Source organism: Ambystoma mexicanum, chromosome 2q (assembly GCF_040938575.1).
Source record: "Ambystoma mexicanum isolate Mex_15411 chromosome 2q, UKY_AmexF1_1, whole genome shotgun sequence".
NCBI classification, from domain to species: domain Eukaryota; kingdom Metazoa; phylum Chordata; class Amphibia; order Caudata; family Ambystomatidae; genus Ambystoma; species Ambystoma mexicanum.
Window position 1 is genome coordinate 1,278,628,732 of NC_090924.1, and position 21,847 is coordinate 1,278,650,578.

Here is a 21,847-nt window from a genome sequence, read left to right on the forward strand (position 1 = left end):
AACGGGCGCTGTGTACACTACTTATACTGATGATGATGTTGACAGTCTAACGGAGGCCCTCGAGAGACATCGATTCGAAGAGACAGCACACAGCGCGCTCCTTCAAGAACGATTTTCCAAAGCAGCTGAAGCTGGACAGATATCAGGAGATGAGGAATACGTGGGAATGTGGGAGCGTGGGAGGACAATTCATTCAAAGTTGCGTTTTTTTGACATTTATAAGTTGTAACAAATTATCCTGACCAAAAATATTATTACTGTTGTTTGATGAGCTGAAAATCACTATTCAAGAAAGACGAGGAATCTTTTTTTTGTTGAACAGTGGATTGATCTTTCTTTTGACAAGCTGAATGTGCAAAAAACTGAAGTGGAACTTTGTTACAAACCCGGATTTCCTTGTTTCTTTTTGTTGAACACTGGAACTGAATCCAACCTGGAAAAGGGGAGTTCATCCAGGTTACACAAAGAGACTGAAACTATTACCAATGCAGTTGTTGTGAATTTCCATATATGTTCATGTGTATTTTATGTACAAGTATAAGTGCCAGATATTTTCTGTTGGGAGTGTTTTCTTTAGCTTAGGTTAGGCAGGGAAATCCTTGTTAGGGTAGGGATAGTGAGGCATTTATTGAAACTTACAATTTAATAAAATGGCATATTTTGAAAAATCATCTAGATGATGTCCGCCTCACACTTGACCCCTCACACGCGACAGCTCAGACAGTGACGGCTGCAAGGAGGACTTACCTTCTCAAATCCAAGCTCACACGTTGAATTCGAAGCCTGCTGAAAAGCTTCCATCTGCTCTTGTTCGTCATGTACATCCCACAAGACATCTCCAAAATCTTCCTCCTCAGGAACCACTGGATCATTCTCAACCCCAAACTCTTTTTTTTGTGGATCACTGATCTCACATCCCAGCAGATCCTGTAGATGAAAATGAACAGTTAGAAAAATGTTGTTTGATTTTTGCTTCGGATTTGTGGCACAGAAAATCATGTAGAAGACTGTACTCGTCTCAACTCGCTGCGTGATCAGAAATAACACATTGTACACAGGTTATAATAAACATGCTTTTGCTTGATTCTACAACACAAAAATGGTGTGCATCTGAGAGGGGTAATTTTGTTCACTATACCTCAACAAAACTGCACGCTAATTAAAAGATTTACCCATTGATGAAGAAAGAACAGATCATCGGCTTCCAGATTTGAATCATATATATATATATATATATATATATATATATATATATATAACACAAACTTCTTCACTCACCAGGTGCATTAACTTGCAGACATTTCTTATTGGTGTCATGCAATACTTTAGATGGACTACTGAAGACTATATAAGAGCACTATGATGGGGTGGCCGCCACACAGCGTCTGTTTTCCCCCCCAAGGGTCTTTATTGAATGTTACTAGTGTTGGCTCTAGGGTCGTCCCTCTACAACTCTACTTCCCTATGCCAAGCATCCGTAACAAGTCATAGCTTTATTGCCAGGTGACCTCTACTGTCTCTTGTTGTTGCTTGTCTGTTGTTTCTTCCCTAAGGTGTTGTCTGACTGCCTCCGTAGGGGTCTTCAATCATTCCCTCACCGAGACCTGCTCAGTGTTCTATGGATGTTGGGGATGGCGTCTTCTTCCACAGGGTACCACTCTCTCTCACCTTGCACGCACAGTCTCACCTGACCCTCTCATGTACCGGGTTCCAATATGTTCTCCTCCCAACCCTCTGTTTTCCCTCAGATCTTATACTCCACCTTCCTACCTCCACCCTTTGATGTTTTTCCCCCTTCCTATTTCTAAATCTATCCACTCACTTCTATCACCACCACCTACTTGCTACCTTTGATGTACCACTCTTCCTTCACTCCCTACAATTCCACCTCTATGTCACTACTATTACTCTGCTACTACTGTAGGCTCTCTACCACTACTCCTAATCCACTACTACTACCACCAATGTCTCTCTAGTACTGCTACCACCTCTTAATAGTACCACTCCCTTTCTCCCACTTCTCTACTTCCACTTCTGACAACTACCCTCTACTTCCATTATAACCCTCCACCACTCCTACTACCACCCCTTCCTCTAGTCACAACTACCCCTACTTCCTTTTTACTGCTACTTCACTTACCCCTTACTCTCACACACAAGCACTCCACAGACACCTTCTCCAATAACCTATGCACACTTTCAGCAATCTCCTCCTCTGATCTCTCGGACTTGCTTCTCCAACTCCAGTCCTCACCAAACTAACCCACACAAAACCACTCTCATACGCCTTCTAAATACACCAGCTCCTCCCAGGATTGGTTACTCGCCCTGTCCTATCCCTCACCTTTCTGGAGGGGGTGGGAGAGGGGAAGGACTCAGAGCTTTCAAAAGGGCTTGTAAGCAACAGCCCATATCCACAATGTTTCTGGCTACATTTTCTTACTTGGGCAGTACAACAGCTCCTATGAGTTCTTGTTCTGCCTTGTTCCGGCCTTCTGATAGGCCTCTTATGCCTTTCTCTCTCTGGTGGGCTAGTGGGGTTTCCTTTTCCATGGCTTTCACGGAAGCCTCTATTAACACAGAAACCTCCCTGATGGTTTAGTGTGATTGTCCTTGTGTGCAAGCTTCATTCCTGGGTACTGCACTGACTCAAGGAGCTTCTGCAGCATTCCTTCCTCCTGCTGCTGGTGCTATGCTGCTTGTTACAGCCCGCAGTGTTGCGCCATTCGCAGCTGCGCTAGCTCTGCCTCCGGAGACCCTTTCTGCACCAGCGTTCGTGGCTCCTCGCAGAAAACCGGCTGTATCCTTTCCAGGTAAAGAGGAGCATGGAGGGGGCCTGCCAGCACTCTGTGGTGATATCATTATAGTTAGTATGTAGACACGTGCACTGTATCCCTGACAACATCTTTGTGTATTGTTACAGAATGTTGACGGAACCATACACAAAGATGTTGCTGTAAAGAAGGTTGGCCTCCTGGGGGCTCCTCCTATTAAATACATTTAATACTTATCACTGAGTAATGTGCGTGATATACATATATATGAAAACACAACAATTGGCGACGAGGAGTTGTTCCTGTGGAGGGAGCCCCCGGGTACGGTGAGGAGAAATTTCGATTTAACCGCTCCGACTGCAACGCGGTTCATGTGATAAAGAAACAGCAGCTGCAGTACGCCGCACCACAACAGGAATAGAGGTGAGCGGCGCACAAGCGAATTTATATGGAAATAGACTTTAAACTTTTAACTTACGGCGCCGGCATCATACGGATGTTCCGCGAGAGCAAGGCCAACCGCTGCGGTTATTAGAGGAAAGGACCCTCGTGCGTGCCGTACGTGCCACCATCTTGGGTGTCGCACGGCAACGCTATAAAGGCAGTAAACATAGCGCGACCTGAGGGTGAGATAAGTGACGTGTCAGCCTTCGCACCAAGAAAGTGGGCGGTGAAGTCAAGAAACGAAATGAAGCACGCACAAGGAGAGATAAATACAGATTATGGTTGCAGTGCAAATGTATGCTCATGTGAAGAGATACTAAATATAGTGAGCATCGAAAGGGAAATGATAAATAACAGTGGATACATTGAAGCAGTTTGAGACATATTTACATATGAAACCAGTGGACAAACAACTCAATAAAAAAAAAAAATTATATAAATACCAGCACAAGCACTGCCACTGAAAATTCAACTGAGCACGACATGCAGAGTATAGCTGCTCCAGTGAAATTTTTGCCACTACCAGGGAATCCAACATGCCCCTGGGAACAATGGCAAGATAATTTCCAAGTGTATTTGAGGGCGATAGGAGGCCCCAAGTTTTATGATGACCAGAAAGAGGCTACTCTTCTAAATTGCATAGGGGCAGAGACGCTCAGAATTTTCAGGACATTGCCGGATTTGGAACATGATGAGGAGAGCTGGGGAGAATCTTCGAGTGGAGCTAGGAAGTATGACACAGCGATTGCCAAGCTTAATAAACATTTCGGAAATAAAACTAACATTGTATTGGAGATATACAGATTTTTTTCAAGGAGACAAAGTAAAGAGGAAAGTATAGACTCCTACTTGGCTGCACTGAGAGGATTGATGGCTATGTGTGCTTTCACAGGAGTAGCAGATGAATATTTGAGAGATCAAATGGTTTTACACGTGGCAGATCCACGCATTCAACAACGTCTGTGGCAAGCAAAGAACCCGACACTAGAGAAGACAATTGAAATAGCCAGGTCGATTGAACTGGGTGAAAAATGTATGAAGGAGGTCCAAAATAAATTGGAGAATGCTGAAATAAAATCAGTTCAAGATATGGAGGATGGACAACATAGCAATCAGGAAGAAGATTTGGTTGCCATGGTTAAGAGGTTAGTCAAGTCTGACAAAAGTGGTGGACCTAGGCAAGAGAGGAGGTATGTTCAGACAAAATAACAGATGTTTAAATTGTGGATGGTATAAACATGCTAATGCAGAAAGTGATTGCCCAGCTGTGTCAGCAGAATGTTACAGATGTGGACATTTAGGCCATTTTGGAAAAATGTGTCGCAACAGTAGAGGAAGAGGCAGATTTAATAGCCGATATGGGAGGAATACTGGTCGGTACAATAGAGGCAGAGGTGCAGCAATGACGAGCATTATGGCATTGGAAGGAATTGGTGGTCCAAGCAGCTTGTTGGCAGTCACAGATCGACTTGAAGACAGAGTACAGATACTTGCTTGGGTTCCCATGGAAATAAATGGCATAACCTTACAAGTCATGGTTGATACTGGGTCTCCATATACTATGGTTGATGTAGAGACATATGTGAATATATTGAATAAAAAGATGGAGGAGTTACAGATGACAAAAATTAAAGCAACAGGTTATGGAAAAACACCTATCAACATTATAGGTTTTGTTTGGGTACATTTAAACTTTGAAGGAAGGAAGACATACTGCAGACTGTATGTGGCTGAGAATGGGTTTTCAATAGTAGGATGGTGGGAACAAGCATCCTTGAAGATCAGAATACACCCAGGTGAGAATGTGCCCTTCTATGTATCACCGAGAACAGCTGTGACACTGCAGATAAATTGGCAAAGACTTTCCCTAAAGTTTTCAATGACAAAATTGGTTTACTTAAAGGATTTGAACATCGTATCATACTTAGAAGAGGTGCAAAGTCAGTAGTACACAAAGTGAGGAACATACCCATTGGTACCAGAGAAGCATTGAAGACCGAATTAGAAAGGCTATGCATGCAGGATATTATCGAGCCCATTGAAAGTTCGGAGTGGTTATCCCCGATTGTAATTGTAAAAAAACCTGATGGATCTATCAGAATGTGCGTTGATTTAAGAGACTTGAATGCCAATATTTGGATAGATCGGCATCCTCTGCCGAACATTGGGGAAATGTTGACCACCATGAAGCCAGCAAAGTATTTTACGACGTTAGATCTATCACCAGCGTATCACCAAGTTGTGCTAGAAGAAGAGTCTAGGCACTTGACGTCTTTTATAACACCGTTGGGAGCTTTTAGATACAAGAGAATGCCTTTTGGATTGGCTTCAGCAGCCGCTGTGTTCCAAAGGTTAATGCATCATTTGTTTGAAGGTCTACAAGGAGTACATTATTTCCAAGATGATATCTTGGTGTCAGGAACGTCTGAAGAGGAACATGATGCAAAGTTATTAGGGGTACTACAGGTCCTACAACAGAAAGGAATGACACTAAAAATTGAAAAGTGCAAGATCAAGAAAAGTGAAGTAACCTACCTAGGTCATCAAATAAATGCTGATGGAATAAAGCCAAAAGAATCATTGGTGGACACCATCCTTAAAATTTCTGATCCCAAGAACAAGGACCAACTTCGGAGTTTCATGGGGTTAACAGAATATCACTCTAAATTCATTGATCATTATTCCGATAGAACTGAGAGGATGAGAAATGTAATGTGCAAAGGCATGAAGTTTGATTGGTCTAAGGAATGCAAGAGAATTTGAGCAAATCAAAATATTGATTAACAAAGCACCGGCGTTAAAGATGTTTGACTCGAATGCAAAGACAAGAATATCAGTTGATGCAAGTAATATAGGATTAGGAGGTGTGCTTGAACAAGTACAAGGAGGTGAGATTGTTCCCATTGCCTTTGCCTCAAGAACATTGATAGGAGCTGAGAAAAATTATTCGACAATAGAGAAGGAAGCCCTTGGTGTCAAGTGGATATTAGAACACTTCAAAGGACTCATTTGGGGCATTCTGGTGGACATTAAAACAGACCATAAACCACTTGTTCCTGTTCTGAACTCGAAAAATCCTCACATGACGTCCCCATGCATAAGAAGATGGGCACTGATTATCATGCAATTTAATGCGAACATAAAATATACACCTGGAAAAACCAATGTGGTAGCGGATTGTTTCTCTCGCCTGCCGTGTGAGGGTGCCACAGCCGATTGTGAGGACAATGAAGAATTAACGGAAGAGCAAAACATGGATTGTATCATAGCACATGTGCATCCAAGTTTCTCAAAAGAGGAATGGGTGGAAGCCATAGAATGTGACCCTGAACAGAATATGTTAAGAAGAGCCATTGAGAGTGGTTGGAGAGATACCGAAGAAAATATTAAATCCTGGGAAAGATTCAAAGACGAGTTGTCAAGTGATAAAATATGTGTTTATCGAGGAGATCGGATAATACCTCCAGCAAATCTGAGAAAGCGAATTATGGACATTGCCCATGAAGGCCACGTGGGGAGAACATTAACAAAGAGAAGGGTAAGAGAAGCCTATTGGTGGCCTAACATGTGGGACGAAATGGAAACTCTTGTTAGAGACTGTACCGCATGCGCAGTGAGTGACAAAAGTAAATCAATGTGAGTCACACCATTGCAGCCAGTAGAGATTCCCAGTAATGTATGGACAAAATTAGCAATTGATATAGCTGGACCGTATGAAACATTAGGATCACAAAAAGTTTACTTTATTGGATTGGTGGATTATACATCCAAGTGGGTAGAATGTGGTATTGTTGAGGAATCTGTATCGCCCGTTAAAGTTATGAAGTTTTTGGAAGAAATTTTTAACAGATAAGGAGAACCGCAAGAACTCATATCTGATAATGGAGCTCAATTTATGTCCTTGGAAGATCAAAAGTTTTTGAAGGATAGAGCCATTAAACATAGCACCACGGCCATGCACCATCCAATAGGGAACGGTTTACTGGAAATAATGAATCGGTTCATAAAAGGCATCATTCAATTAGCCATTGTAAATGGTCTGCCATGGAAAGAAACGCTCAAGGAGGCTCTCAACACATACAAAGTTACCCCACATTCGGTGACTGAGGAAGTTCCTTTCACGTTGATGAGAGGAAGGATTTCTACCAATAGACTTAAGCCTGCTTGGATGATGAATAAGAGAAACAAAGAGATAAACTTGGAAGAAATTGTCAACAAAGTGAAAAAAACAAGAAGACTATAAAAGATACTACAAGATACATAGACAAGCAAAAACATGTTCAAGAGAGTCAAATTGTGAAAGGTGATTGGGTGAGAGTGAGAGAACCAAAACGTGTAATGAAAGGTGAGTCAAGATTTCGTCCTCCCCAAAGAGTGATGGAATGTTCAAATAAATCAGTAATTTTGGAGGACGGCAAGAAATGGTCATGTAATGATATAATCTTGGCAAAGGAGGAGGAAGTAATGAGAAATGAAAGAACAAAACATGTATGGAGAGGCATTCAAAGATAAGTTTGATGAACCAAATGTGATGTACAAAGAAAGATCACAAGGAAAGAGAACACAGGAAAGTTCACATGAGGAAGGAATTGACTGTAGTCAGCCAGTATCAAGACACAGGAAAAGAATGTGGAACTATAAACAAGACTATATATATTATTGAAAAATGGGAGCTGATAGAACATGGACCAATGAGCTGTTATACAACAGTGCCACAAGAAGACTTCTTGTATCCTTTGTTTGATGTAGAATTTTCAAGTGATAGAATTGCATACACGTGAAAGTCATAGCAAAATGTGTTGTAAAAAAAAAGTGTGTTAAAATCTTAATTCATTATAAAAATAATATTATTTAGAAGGGAAGATGTGCTGATATCATAGTTAGTATGTAGACACGTGCACTGTATCCCTGACAACATCTTCGTGTATTGTTCCAGAATGTTGACGGAACCATACACGAAGATGTTGCTGTAAAGAAGCTTGGCCTCCTGGGGGCTCCTCCTATTAAACTAATTTAATACTTATCACTGAGTAATGTGCGTGATATACATATATACGAAAACACAACACACTCGCTCGAGCATCCAGGCTGTTGTTTGGGTTCAGGCTCCCTCCCCTTTCTGACGGTGCTGCGACCATGGCTCTGTCACAGCACACAAACATGGCTTAAATAAAGTGGGCATCATGCCTAGACCATCATGTAGTGTCTTCAAAACACATACTTTCTAACCCTGGTGGCCACCTTTCGGATAATTACCCCATGGAGAGTACAGACGAATCTTTACAAGATCAGTGACAATACTTTGGTTGTAGTTTTATGAGCAATGACTTAACTGTATTGAAAAACCCAAGAATACACAGAGATTATGTAAACATACGTAGTTGTTCTGAAGCAAACTTGACAAACAGATTTTTTTAAAGCGCAATGCACCTATTTTATGTTATACTGTTGTGTTAAAAAAAACGTTTTTGTGATGACGAACACATTAGCATGAAGCAAGCATAATTATGAATTTTCTGATTATCTAGATTACAGTATGTTGATTTTAGCAGCCTTGGCGGAAGGTTTGTAAAAAGGTTTGGGATCCAAACCCATTTAAACGGAACAACAATGGACAAGAATCAATGACTGATTCCGAACACTTAAGGAGCCTTAAGACAAGGGAGCCAGGAGCTTGGAAATTCTGTGAGCTGACATTTTCCAACTAAAAAGGTTGCTTTTCATGCCACCAGTTTAATGTGAATGCAAGCCACGCAAGTATACAAAGAATTAAGAAGATTGAAATTCTAAGCATGATGGGCCTGACGGCAGAAACCGATGCACTTCTATTAAGTGCCATGTATAGGCGTGCTGGTTGACACAAATTGTGAGTGTCGCAGTTAAAAATAAAAAAAAAAAATCCTTTTGGAGGGGAGGGTTCTTGATGGACAAACCAACACAGTTAAACAAGCACTAGATCAGTTCGAAAACGCAAGAAAATATATTCAAATATATCACTGTCCGAACAAAATAATTGACCGTTCTAATAAAGGTCTGTGGAATCATATTTAACATGGATTGCTATGATTAAAAATGCTAATCAATGGAAAAGAGAAAAAAATGAAAAATGAGACTGTCAACCAGACTCTCCAGTCTGGGGCATAAGCAAAAAGGCATCGGACCAGGTCACAACCACAGTTTAATTCAAGGTCCTGGTTTATCGCAAAACAAGAGAGGTGATGGCTAGAAGGTTTAGAATTAATATTAACCTTTCACATTGCTCTGTGTAACCCTCCATTCTTCGCCTGCCAAGCAATTACAAAAGGTGCAAAACCATATGTAAATCAGGCTTGGTTCCACCTCAGAAGGGGAGGTTCAGGCCGAACTGCTTGGTCACATCCTTTCTACACAGTGAGGAGTAGCTTGGGTCTCTAGGCTCAGCATGCACAGGACCCATGTCTAGGCATACCCATCCCACTCAGGGCAACTATGGCAAGACAAAAGAGGTGATGGCTGGAAGGTTTAGAATTAATCTTAACCTTTGGCATTGCTCTGAGCAACCCTCCAGACCATCGTTCTTCATCTGCAAATCCAGTACAAAAGGTGAAAACCATATATAAGCCAGGATTGGTTCCACTCTAAAAGGGGCAGTCCAGCCCAAACTGTGTGGTCAAATCCCTTCTAAACGAGACCACAAGCACCCCCAGACATGTTCCGGCCTCATTGGGCATCATCATTGAGTAGTAGCTCTGAGTCCGAAAAGTTACCTTCTGACTTAGCCTCCGAAATGGAGCATAATGTTTGCCAGTCAGTCAGGTCCCAAGCCTGTATTGTGATGAGGGCACCACAATGTTAGATACTCTTCTTCGGTCACCACTGTAAAGAAAATGTTATGACACAATTTAAAATCCCATCCAGGACAGGTGATGTCTGAAAGGAGGAAAAACATATCTAATTTCCCCTGATTGGTGTCTCGTGTCCACTTTCTCAGATCTCTAAAGGTTGCAAGGAAGTCACTAAAGGCGGCAGGTAAACACCTGGTTGGAGCAACATGCAGCAGTCACCTTACAAGATCAGGGACATGTACAGGAGTAACCGTGGGAATGGTTTGAAGATGGGGAGTAGTCAGGTGGAACAGACAGTAATAATATGTATTTTGATCCAAGCAACAACTCCCAGGTGGGGAAGTCAGGGCAATATTGGCTAGGGGAAGAAGTTTAATGGGAGAAGAAGAGGGTAGAAAGATAAGGATAAGAAGGGGAAACAGGAACATGTGGGTTGTTCTGGTGAGGTCGGAGGAGGTGGCAGAACAAGAGGCCATAAGGCGGAAAGATGGTGGACTTCAGTGTGGAGGCTATTTGGAGGAAAGCTGAGGTATTGATTGGTGAAATAAACGATACTGTGTGGTGCGTGTAAGGTGAGTGAGATTACTAGAGGAAGCTTAGAGAGTAAGTGAAAGGTGATTGAAGTAGTGAAAGGAGAGCGACTGAGCAGAAGGTGGGGTGGAGTATTAGTGGTGTGGACAAGGGAGAGTATCAGTAGTGGGGAGAGTAGTAGTGGTGTGAAGACTGAAGAGAACTAGTAGTGTGCAGAGAGGATGAGAACTAGTAGTGTGGAGAGCAGGGGAGTAGTAGTGGTGTGGAGAAAGAGTAGTAGTGGTCTTGAGCGAGAACGTAGTAGGTACTAAAATCAGAAAATGAGGTAAGAGGTTTATAGAGGAACATTGACAGGATGTTAATCCATCTACTCTTCAACCTTCCGACCTCCTACCACTGCCTTCTATCCACTCGCACCCTCTAAAGTCACCATCTCTTCCTTAGCTCTTACAGGTTTGTGGTCAGTCTACTACCTGGGGGAAGCATAATGCACTGAAGAGCGCAGAAAAAAAGGCTGATACACATAAGCACAGCCTGCATCCCCAAGGTGGAAGTCGGAGGTGCGCAGCAGTTTGGCGAGCCGGGGTCAAGTAAGTGTACTAATAGGGAGTGAGGACAGTATAGGGCAGAGGGTGGAACAGTAGGAGGGGAACAGGAGATGGCAAAGGGGGTGCAGGAGAGTGTCAATGAGTGGTAAACAGAGAAGAAGGGTGAAAGTGGAAGGAAATCAGGGGTAAACACAAAGCACAATCTTGCAGGAGGCGACCTTCTACAGGCGGCCTTCTGCAACATCGCTCTAGACCTAGATCCATCTTACCACCTCTTTCTGCTCTACATTGCTGCCACCTCTCCACTTGCCTCTCTCCAGCCCCTGCTCCTTAAACCGCTCTCGAGTGTCCAGCCTTCTTCACACATGAGCGACTTGGTGTTTTTATACAGTGTTCGCTCCTCCCTGAGTGGGACTTTCAGTGTGAGTCTGTACCTGTGACTTGTAATTGGGTTAGGGTTGGGATTGTGATTGGTTGTTCTCCCTGTGTGCACCTGCGGCTACTTTGCGCTGAAGGTGCTGGTCCAACCAAATATTTGGCCTGCCCGCCATTTTGAATGGTAGTTTTTCTCCCCTGCACCTCCCTGGAGCAGCCAGTGCTAAGCTGAAGGCTATGTGCTTCCATCACATGAATTAGAAGCTGGAAACACTTTTACATCATCCTTGCCATGAAACTGAAACACTATTCCCGGCATAAGAAGCTACTGCCGGGTAAACAATGGTTCTGTAACTGAACTTTCAGCATTTCAGAAGCAATGAACTAGCAACAGTGCATCTGCTGAGTGGAACACGGGTCCTGCAGACTTTGTAGAGTGATACCTATGGTGTACTGGGTGAAGCTGTACCTGTAATCACCATCAACGTCAACTGAAAATAAATCAGTTGCCTTAAAGGGAAAGCAGCCCACTTCCCTCCTGGAACTTTGGGCCTCCCAGAGGGAGCCATAGGCTCTCTTAATAGGTGAGGAGGTACAGAAACATTGCCCTGCAGGGTTTTGCTCAGGACTTGGGCTAGCCAGCCCTGATGGACTAGCAGTGTGGGAGGTGCGATGGCTCTCAACATTGGCCTGTACTGGATCAATGTGACTGTCTTCTACAATTTTATAGGGACCAGAATAGGAGGACCATAGAACCATCACAGACCAACCACAGGCCCAACATTAAATACAATATAAAATAAAAGGTCCCATGACTAAGCTGTCGAGTACAGCAAAACGTTGGTACCATTTTACCTTGTTTTTATATTGGTGAAGATGATAAAATGCCTATTTTTTTACTTTTTTGCTGGGTAATACTTTTCTCTTTGCATGGAATCTTTGTAAATGGAGTTCAGCAGTGCCCATCTGATGAGGGGCTAATCTCGCAAATTTCTTTGTGATTCCCATAAAATAAAGGTACTTTATTGGGATGACAATTTAGACAAATATTGCAAAGTAAATACATGGGATACTTAAAGGTTACATTCTCTTCACTAGTAATCATTTAGATGTTCAGCTGTCCATATTACTTTATGCACTTTTACAACAAGCACAATCAGCAAAGAACAGCAACAGATGTCTATGCATGTCAACACAGAAGAACATTTACTTGCCCAATTTACTTGCAAACACTTCCTATGTTTTGACAAAATATGGGGAGAGAAGTGTCCCAGATGTCTCAGTATTTAGGACAGCGCAGGGTAAAGTATCTCATTTTCTACTTCTCTTAAATCACATTGTTTATCGATTCGGTCATACCTGAGCATCATCTATTTCCAGTGTGGGGTCACTCAGTCTGTATTTGGTGAGGATTTTACCAAGATTAGGTAATCTGCACTTTTAAAGTTGTGCCGCCAGTGGCCTACAGCGTTTTACCTTGTTGTGTGGTCTTAGTTGGGCTCTCAAGTACATTGTGCATGGTGTATCTTTAGGCCATGTTCTAAATCTGTGGCAAATGTAGTGCCATGTCTTTTGCTTCTGATGCTGTCATTCTGTGTGGCAATGCTGACAAAGAACCACATTTCCGTAATAGATTGGTTCAAGGGATTGTTTTGAGGGTTTTGCTGTTTGGTCTTTCATCGCCTGATCGACAAGGGAGTTTGGGTTACTACTTTTGATAAGGCACAACACATTTTCAAAATAATTGCAGCATGGGTAATCTCCCTAGATCTGATCTGAGCCCATGATTTAGTTTGGGCATTTTCAATGCATGCAAAGTACCTGTTTGCAGAGTTGGAAGTACAGAATTTCTGTGGGGGATTTTTTGCATTCCGTCTACTTTTATTTTTTAGTGTTGGACCTCACAGCTTGCTCCCAAAAAGTAGCACAGGAGTGATGATGCTGTCAAAAACATTTAGCATTCATTTTACTGGCGATTATATGATATTTGCTTCTCGATGGTATAGAATGCAAAGAGGGATTTTTCTTGAAGTGTTTTTATTGAGAGTTTAAACCTTGCAGACACTTATTCTCAGACCTACACATGTGTAGTCTATAGTATGCTCAACCTCTGCACCATAAAGGAATAGTTTCAATTGAATGGTGTTCTTTGCTTTACTCTGGAATACAATGGGTTTGGGCTTTTTAATGTTCACTTCTAGGACAAAGTTCTTGCAGTATTCTTTGAGTAGGTTAGGAATGTATTTGAGTCCTTCCTTGGTAGGTGTCAGGTAGGCTTCCTTGGTAGGTCATCTGTATTTCATTTCTGATCCATTCATTCTCAGTCCTGGGTGTTCTTTGGCAACATAGAGAGGTCACAGATATATAATTTGAACAGGGTTGGGCTGTGTTTGTGCCATTGCCTCAGTCACCGTTCCTGTTCAAAGTATGCAGTTTTTCATGCTATTAAACTTCACTTTGGAGCCGAATCGAAGTGTACATAGACTATGTCATGAGTCCCCACTCCCCCCCTCTGCTCCCACCCTATTTCAGCATGCAGGAATGTAATGTTTATTGTTGGCTGCCAGACAGCATCATGCACTTTTCAGTAATCTATAAAGCAAGGAAATATTTTCCTCACATGTTTTGTTCTTTACAGATTTGATGATCAGATACTTCAAGATGAAGATATGATCTATCTTGGTGCGACACCTGGCCCTCTGAGTCACCATCTTGTGGTCCCCCAAAAAAGGCAGGGGAATTTTACCACCTGTCACAATGTGGAAGTACATAAGAGGGGACCCCTCTGGGGTTCAGCTAAGTAGTCAGGACCTTAAATTTACCCATGGTGCTGCTTCCACGTTATTGAATACAGTTGGCATTCCGTAAGGGGGATGCCTCTTTAGACAGAGAAAAGAGCTTCATGGTTTGTAGCCTGTGCTTGAGGGCTATTCCCTTGTCAATGGAGTACTTCAGCCCTGTCACTTCTGACAGGAACCATCTGATCAGACAAACACATTAACTTAGTTAAAAGTGTTTTTATTAGGGAACCCAATCAGTGTAGGAATAAATAGCAATTAAAACCAGAGGATCAGTCTGATGGCTTTAACTAACTAGAAGTTCAGGGAAAACCAAAGTAAAAAAATTGTGTCTCCAGCTTTCGGCGGTTCCTCGGTTTTCCTTGCCATATATATTTTTTTTTTAACAAGAGAAAGTCTTACAACTTACTCTCTGGGTTCGGGATCTGCCTTCTTCCAGGTTCTTTGGCTATTCCAGGCGAGTTATCATTTCACAGGAACACCCCTCTTTCTTTCTTTCTCCTCCTCCTGATCAGTACTTACTGATCTGCCATTAGTCGTCCTTCTCCAGGATCCCCACTATCTGCTCCTAGAGGCTATTTCTCTCAGTTGAATCATCAGTCTTCCATAGCAAAGGAATACAGGGCCTAGCAAAGAAGCTTGGCACCTCCAAAAGTCCTGGATATGGAGCATGGGTGGGTACTACTCTGCCTAGAGCCCCTCTCCCCAGGATCTCAGCTCCTAAGCCTGGTAGGTTTCTATCTGCTCGACTTTCATTCATACTTAGTTTCCCGCCACCATTCAGAGTCTCCCAGCACGGCTTCAACTGTTCATATTTTAGTGTTAAAGGAGGCAATTTCCTCAATTGATCTATCTGTAAATGCTTGGTCTCTCTCTTCCAGTTCTCTCTCTCTTTTCACACCCATCTCAAATCTGAACACTGGCACCTTCACTGTCTTGGGCTATGTTGCTCTTTAATTTCAAAGTCTCTACATTCTCTCCCACCCTCGTTAGCCCTTTGGGTACTTTCTTTGTTCCTCTGATCACCACCCTCCTTCTTACTAGGTTTACCCTTTACTTCTTGCACCATTTGGATGTCATTCTTTTCCTGTCTAATTCCAATCTCACTCTCTTCACTCACTTGGGCACAACCTGTGTCCATTCAGCTTTTACATTGAAGGATTTCTAAATGTCACCCAAGTGCCTTATACCTTGGGAAATCTCCCCCCACCCCCCTTGGGAACCTCCCTCTTTAACTCTACTTTCATGGACAACAGTCTCTAGATTTGTCCACCTTCTTACTCCTCTGGGTACCTTCTCCACCACTCAGGGCATCCTCACCCATTTTGGCCATAACACTCTTGCTCCTTTCTTCAGCTTCCTTGATTCCTTGGTATGGTCTCCTTGGTCTTTCCTCTGGCTTCCATGTTCCAGCATTGTCTAGCGTCCTGGACCTCTCCTCTAGTCTGTTAGTCCTGCTCAATCTTGTGCTCTTGCTTGAAAACTTCTACATATTTCACATAGTAACTCATCTTTCCATTCTCTGGTCTCCAGCTCCTACACCAATCAACCATCACGCCAGACTCAGCAGAGCTTGTGGCCTATTATAGGGCTTTAGCCTTTCCTTTCAGCCTCGCTCTAGCAAAAGGAACTCTGGCGTGTTAGCAGAGATGGTGATTGGCTTTAAGGCTCCACCCCTAGGGATAGTATACAGCCCTGATGTGGGATTTGGGATTAGCCCATCCCTCCCCAAACGGTGGTCCTCCTGTGTCTGCCTCACAGTCCCTATGGGGAAAGTGAACTATGGTATGTCACTTCAGGCAACTGTTAAATGGATTGGCTGGTGATCCCCACATCGGAGGATGGCTTCTAGATATGGAACTTGGGTCTGCCACTCCCTCCTCTTGGGCAGTCCTCTCCCTCTCTCTGGCTGTCATGCCCTGGCCCTGCCCCTGGACCGGAGGGTCTTCGGGGAGTGGGACACCGGATGGTGAGAGACAGTATCCCCTTCCCTGTAACCCCCTCAAGGTAGGATACATAGGAACTCTACCTCTCAGCCCCCTTTTCCTAAACGGATAGCCCACTCTGGGAGAAGACAGACTAACACCTGAGCAGTATACCTGACGTGTCACAATACAATGGTCATGTGAGGTCAGGCAATTACTGACCATCACAAACACCTGACTTCCATCAAACTTGCCCACATGGACAAAAGGCGGAGCACGAAAGCACAGTATGAGCGAGGCAGATCACACGAGGAAGTATCACTTTTGAGTCTGCAGCAGAAAGAGGGCAGAAAGACGGCGAGGCACGAGGGGTTTGTGAGAAGGGCAACACCCTTGACCTTTTCGGCAGAAAGCCGTTACTTTCAAGAAACCTTCAAGGCTGAAAGCGTAAGACCAGGAAACCAGGCTGAAGAATCCTGCATTGTGTACCCGCGCTCCTCCTACATAACTAATCGAGTCGGTGAGAAGCAGCAGCCGCTGTGGTACCATCCTTGGCTCCAAGAACAAAGTAGCGACAAAGAAATCAGCACAGCCGGTGAGTTTGAGAGACTGACACCAGAACGGTCTGTGTTAAAGCCAAGGTTGCAAGCAGCAACATTGTATAACGAGCCCTGGAACGAACATTCTTAAAAACGCGTGTGATAAAAGACGCGAGTAAGTTAAACTGCTGAAGAATGCTTGAACTTTGAAAGGAAAGATATGATACAGTTGACAGAGTGGTTTGGCACTGCATGCATGCTCAACCGAAGGTCTCTCTAAGGTATCCAGCCGAGCAGTGGCAGAAGTGAAAGTTAAATAGTTGTAAGGAGAAAGAGTTTGTGAATTGAAGTGGTCCTGCAATGGGTCAAGCAAAACCATGAACACAGTCGAAAGTCTTTGCTTTCTGATACAAAAAGGAAATATTGGAAAAGGAGAAAGTGGTCTGAGGCCAGAGGGAGGTCAATTGAGAACACTGTGAGAACAAGGTGGGTCTGAGCCCGACAGAGGTGTAACCGGGGTGAACAGTGAATGACCCATGAAATTGTACATGTGGAAATCCTGAGAAGAAAGGAACGTTAATGTTTGTCGCATCAGGCGAGACTTTGAATGGCAAAGAGACTTTGGCACAGAAGGTCCCGATACTGAGGTTTTGAAGTGCATCCTCATTCTAGAGTAGCCAGAGTGTGTGCTAAGCTCGAGTGTGCTGCCTTGTCCCGTGCTGAAAAGTTGGGAAGGGAAGCAAACGGCTGAACTATCCTGACGTATCATTTTTTGAACACTTCTCTTTTGCAGATCATTGTTTCCCACACCATTTGCATTTAGAGTAAGGATTGGCAATAAGTTTATTAGTATAGGCCCTTTTATTTTGACAAGACTCTACTAGGACTGCATTATGATTTCATGGTCGAAGCTTGCTCCCATCTTTAGATTTAGGATTAGACAGTCGTTTTTCCAAACCATTTTGCAAGTTCAATAAACACCATTGGACTGTGATCACTTTTGTCCGTCTTCACTGGTTGATAATATGCCTTCCTTACACAAGTTAGGCCTTACTTTAAATTGGTGATGCTTCAGAATTTCTAACCACTACAAGACGCCACAGCTGGAACCACTGTCCATTGCATAATGCATGCCAACCTTTCCTCTGGCTAGAGTTATCTTTTCTCTTTCAGAACCACCTCTCCCAGAATGCACCTGGCTGCAACCAAGAAAACCAGCACAGGACCTAGAGGAATGGAAACAAGAACATAAATGCAATGGCCTGGGATGTTTCCTGCCAGTAAGGGATGAGACCCCCCAACACATGATACAACAACCCAAGAAAGACCCCCCCAAGGGAACGATGGGGCAGCCGAAAAACCAAATTAGCAGTCGGAGCATGTTGGAGACGAAAAGGGAACAGGGATAAACACCTTCTTAAAGCCTTCCGGAGGAAGTCCTGACCCCCAGAGGTTTAGCTTAGTCAGAGAATGGTGAAGGGAAACATGTAACCTGGGCGGGGGGAGCTGGGAGGAGTGTTAGAAGAGGGAAGGATGGGCTATAAAAGCCAAGCCAGCACATAGGAGATTGGAAGGTGTGTGGCTGAGGTCAGGTGGACCTGTGGTGGACCAAGAATCTGAGCGGACAGTGTAAAGTAGTGTTGAGAAGACCATGACCTGAACGTGCAGGTATGGTTTTCTGTGTAAATGAGGGTTGCATCAGTTGTGTGTGGTGTGGTGAGGGGAGTGGGATGTTAAAGGTGAGTGAAAGAGAGAGAGGTGTAGGGCAAGGTTTAGGGGGGATTTAAAGAGGGTGTGAGTGAGTGTTGTGAGACGGTCATGGTATCAAGAGAGAGACAGACTCAAATATGTTAGTTTCAAAACCTTTATTAACTATGGTTCCTGGGTTGGTGTAATGGCTAACTGGCCCTAACTATAAAGGGAACGTTCTCGTAACTGATGTTTCTAAGGGCGGTCGATGTCTGAAAGTCCAAAACAATAATCCGTCTTTGTCTAAACCTATGCTTGCCCTCACTCTTTGCAAAAATGTGTTAGGAAGTCTTTAAAAAGGAACAACATAGTGTTTCAAAGAAAAGGAATGTAAACCACAGCTGGATTCAGACTGTCTTAGCAATGGGTGTAGCTCTGCCTGTGCCAGATAGTTCAATTCAAAAGGGGAGCCCTTAGAACCTTTCAAGTAGGGCTTGTGAACCAAATCAACAAAGTTCACAATATCCTCTTCCAGTTCCAAACAATAAGAAAAACACAGTTTTTGTCAGGCCTCTCAGGGTTCCCTGGCCCAAGTGTAGGCCTCTCTTTACACAGTTCAACAATGTCTCCCGACAAATCTGGTAAGGCCTCTCAGGGTTCCCTTCCCCAAGCTTAGGCCCCTTCTATCTTTGAACAAACAAAAGTTCTCCGAGTGTGAATGTACATTTCACTGTACAGGTCTTACATGGGGAAGTATCAGAGACTTCGAGAACGCTTGGCTCTTTGTTCATCCCAACCACGACCACTCTGACCTTTAACCCCTCTCCTTATTCCTTGCTTTTCCTTTTTAACCTTTCACCATGAGGTGCTTCCTGCATCCCTTCTTCCTTTCCTTTGTTTCCTTTATTTCACTGTGCACACTTGCACGCCCCTTTGGTTTCTTGTCTTCATACTGAACCTCTCGCACTGTTCCTTTTTTTATCATGCACGCACACTTTCCCCTGATAATTATTCGTGCCTCTTACACACTTCACATTCCTTTGCTTTCTTTCAATGCCAATAGCATTGAATCACTTTTGTCCGTCTTCACTGGTTGATAATATGCCTTCCTTACACAAGTTAGGCCTTACTTTAAATTGGTGATGCTACAGTATTTCTAACCACTACAAGACGCCACAGCTGGAACCACTGTCCATTGCATAATGCATGCCAGCCTTTCCTCTGGCTAGAGTTTCTTTCTGTTTTCCCCTCTTCCTGTTATTTCTTACACAACCTGTACTACTTATGCTTTCTCTATCTCTAGTCCGTGCCGCTTTGCAAACTGTGCCTTTCCCCCGCTCTGCTCCAGTCAAACACACGTTCCTGAGTTTCTCTCTCTGACTTTCACGAAACTCACTGAGCAGCACTGCATTGTCAGGCAGTCTCCCTCTGGATATGCTGGGTTGGGTAAGGGTCTCACCATCTGCCCCTCAGACAAGCTTGGGACCGGCAAAGGTGCCAAGGGCATGAGCAATTCGGCGACCATTGCCAGCAGGATGCAGGCTTCCTCACTCCGGCTCCTTGCAGGCATGGCTCCCTAGCCACGCAGCAGCCCCTCACAAAATCTGTGCCAGCATCTCGATACGCCACTCTCCTCCAGGATTCTGCTCCTGCTGCTCTCTGCTCCTTGGCTTCTCTGGCCCCGACAGCATCCCCAGCTCGCTTGCTGCTTCTGGCAGAACTTCACCTTTTATAGTGTACGGAAGAGTCAAGTGGAGACCGGTGTGCACAGTTGGGATAAAGTGCCTGACCTTGCCTGACTATTAGTGGGACAACCAAGTGGTAGATTGTAGTAGTAGGCCCTGCCTTGTTTCCCAAGCGTTTCCTATAGGTAATCCTCATTGATCTTAGTAGCATCTTCCACGTCTCAATGTTTGTTGGAAATGGGGAGGGGGAGATGGGACAAGACAAATGAGGGTTCTTACGGGGCGAAGGGTAATAAGATGGTTGATACTGGGGAGCAGGGGGAACACCCAGCTTTATTTTTATGTGTCTAGGGCAATTCCCTTTTCCCCCATTTCATATTTCTTTACTGGTGATTTGTAATAGTTGGACTGGTATGGAATTAGAAACTCTTTGACTTAAGTTGGAGAAGGATCCGTTTATAGCCAACCTGATTCTGGTCCCTCTGGTTCATGTATTTCTCCACCCATGTCTTTCTATTATGATTGGACTGCTCTTCCTTATTCAGGAGAGATAGACACAAATATCCTATAAAGGCATTGGGGATGTCTTCCTCGCACCCTGTTATAATAATCGGACACTGCGTCTCACCTGAGTGTCTCCCGGACTTATTACCCCAGACTCCTCTACCCAGGTGATCCTCCCTCGTTGTCCACCCCCAGGGTTGGGATCCCATACCGATGACCTCCCCATGCCACCTGAATGGAGGAATCCCAGGGCCTACCTGGGAGAATACCCTCAGGCTGCTCACAGTGTAAGCACCAAAATTTGTGGCAGGAGAGTGGAGAGAGTGAAAAGGTAGTAGGAGTAGCCGTGGGGAGGGTGGAGAGTAGAAGGAGCAAACTAGTGTGGAGAAACAGGCAGAGAGCGTGCATACTATTAGGAGACAGAGGTGTAGACCAGGGTTGTTGAGGGAGAGAGGCGAGAGGTGCAAGCAGAGAGAGAGGAGCAAGACAGGGAAAAGGAGAGAAGTACAGGTAGTACAAAGGTGGCAGAAAAGAAGGGAGATGGTGATAGAGAAGGAGAGGGGAGTGGATAGGAGGAGAGGAGGGAGAAAAGTCAGAGAAGAAGAGAGGGGTGCAGGTTGAGAGAGCTGGGAAGACTGGGAAGATCAGGTGGGAAGGAGAGAGGAAACAAAGGGAGGGATAGGGATTGAGAGAGTGCGTGAAGAGGAGGGACTTTAAGATTAGTGATGTGATATTGAATGTATCACTCTGGTAGCATATTAAAACATCTACATGCCAAAAGCTGTTTAACTGAAATAGTTCATATATATATGAATTGATTGTAAAATTTACAATACTTTTGGTTTGACATGCGCCATTTTAATGACCTGGCCACATATCCGACATTGCAATTATAATATCAGCAGACAAGTGTTCAAAGAGTTTAAGAATACACTCACGTTTATATACACAGAAAGTCATGTGAAGATTCTTGCAAAGTCTACGTGCCTGAACGGAAAAGGCACCACCAATATTGCCTTGCTTTTTAAGTTTGTGTGACTGAAGATTCAGAAAGTAAGGGTAGAGGCCTTTTCCAGTCACTGATTAAGTGAAACCATGACATTAACCGATATAATGAAAGATGACAGGATAAATACAATATTTGAATGTTGTGTTTTATGGTTTGAAGTATAGAGGATACCGTGCTGGCGTTGGGTATCCCTTTTAGTCTA

General features: G+C 43.8%; 1 protein-coding gene across 1 annotated transcript in view; it reads right to left on the minus strand.

Annotated features, from left to right (window-relative positions):
- NPHP3 (nephrocystin 3) overlaps positions 1-21,847 on the minus strand; it is a 1,212,810-nt gene that overhangs the window by 820,054 nt on the left and 370,909 nt on the right. The window contains exon 10 of the mRNA XM_069648695.1: positions 748-927. Coding sequence (XP_069504796.1) covers positions 748-927 — 180 coding nt within the window. The remainder of the gene's footprint in view (positions 1-747; positions 928-21,847) is intronic.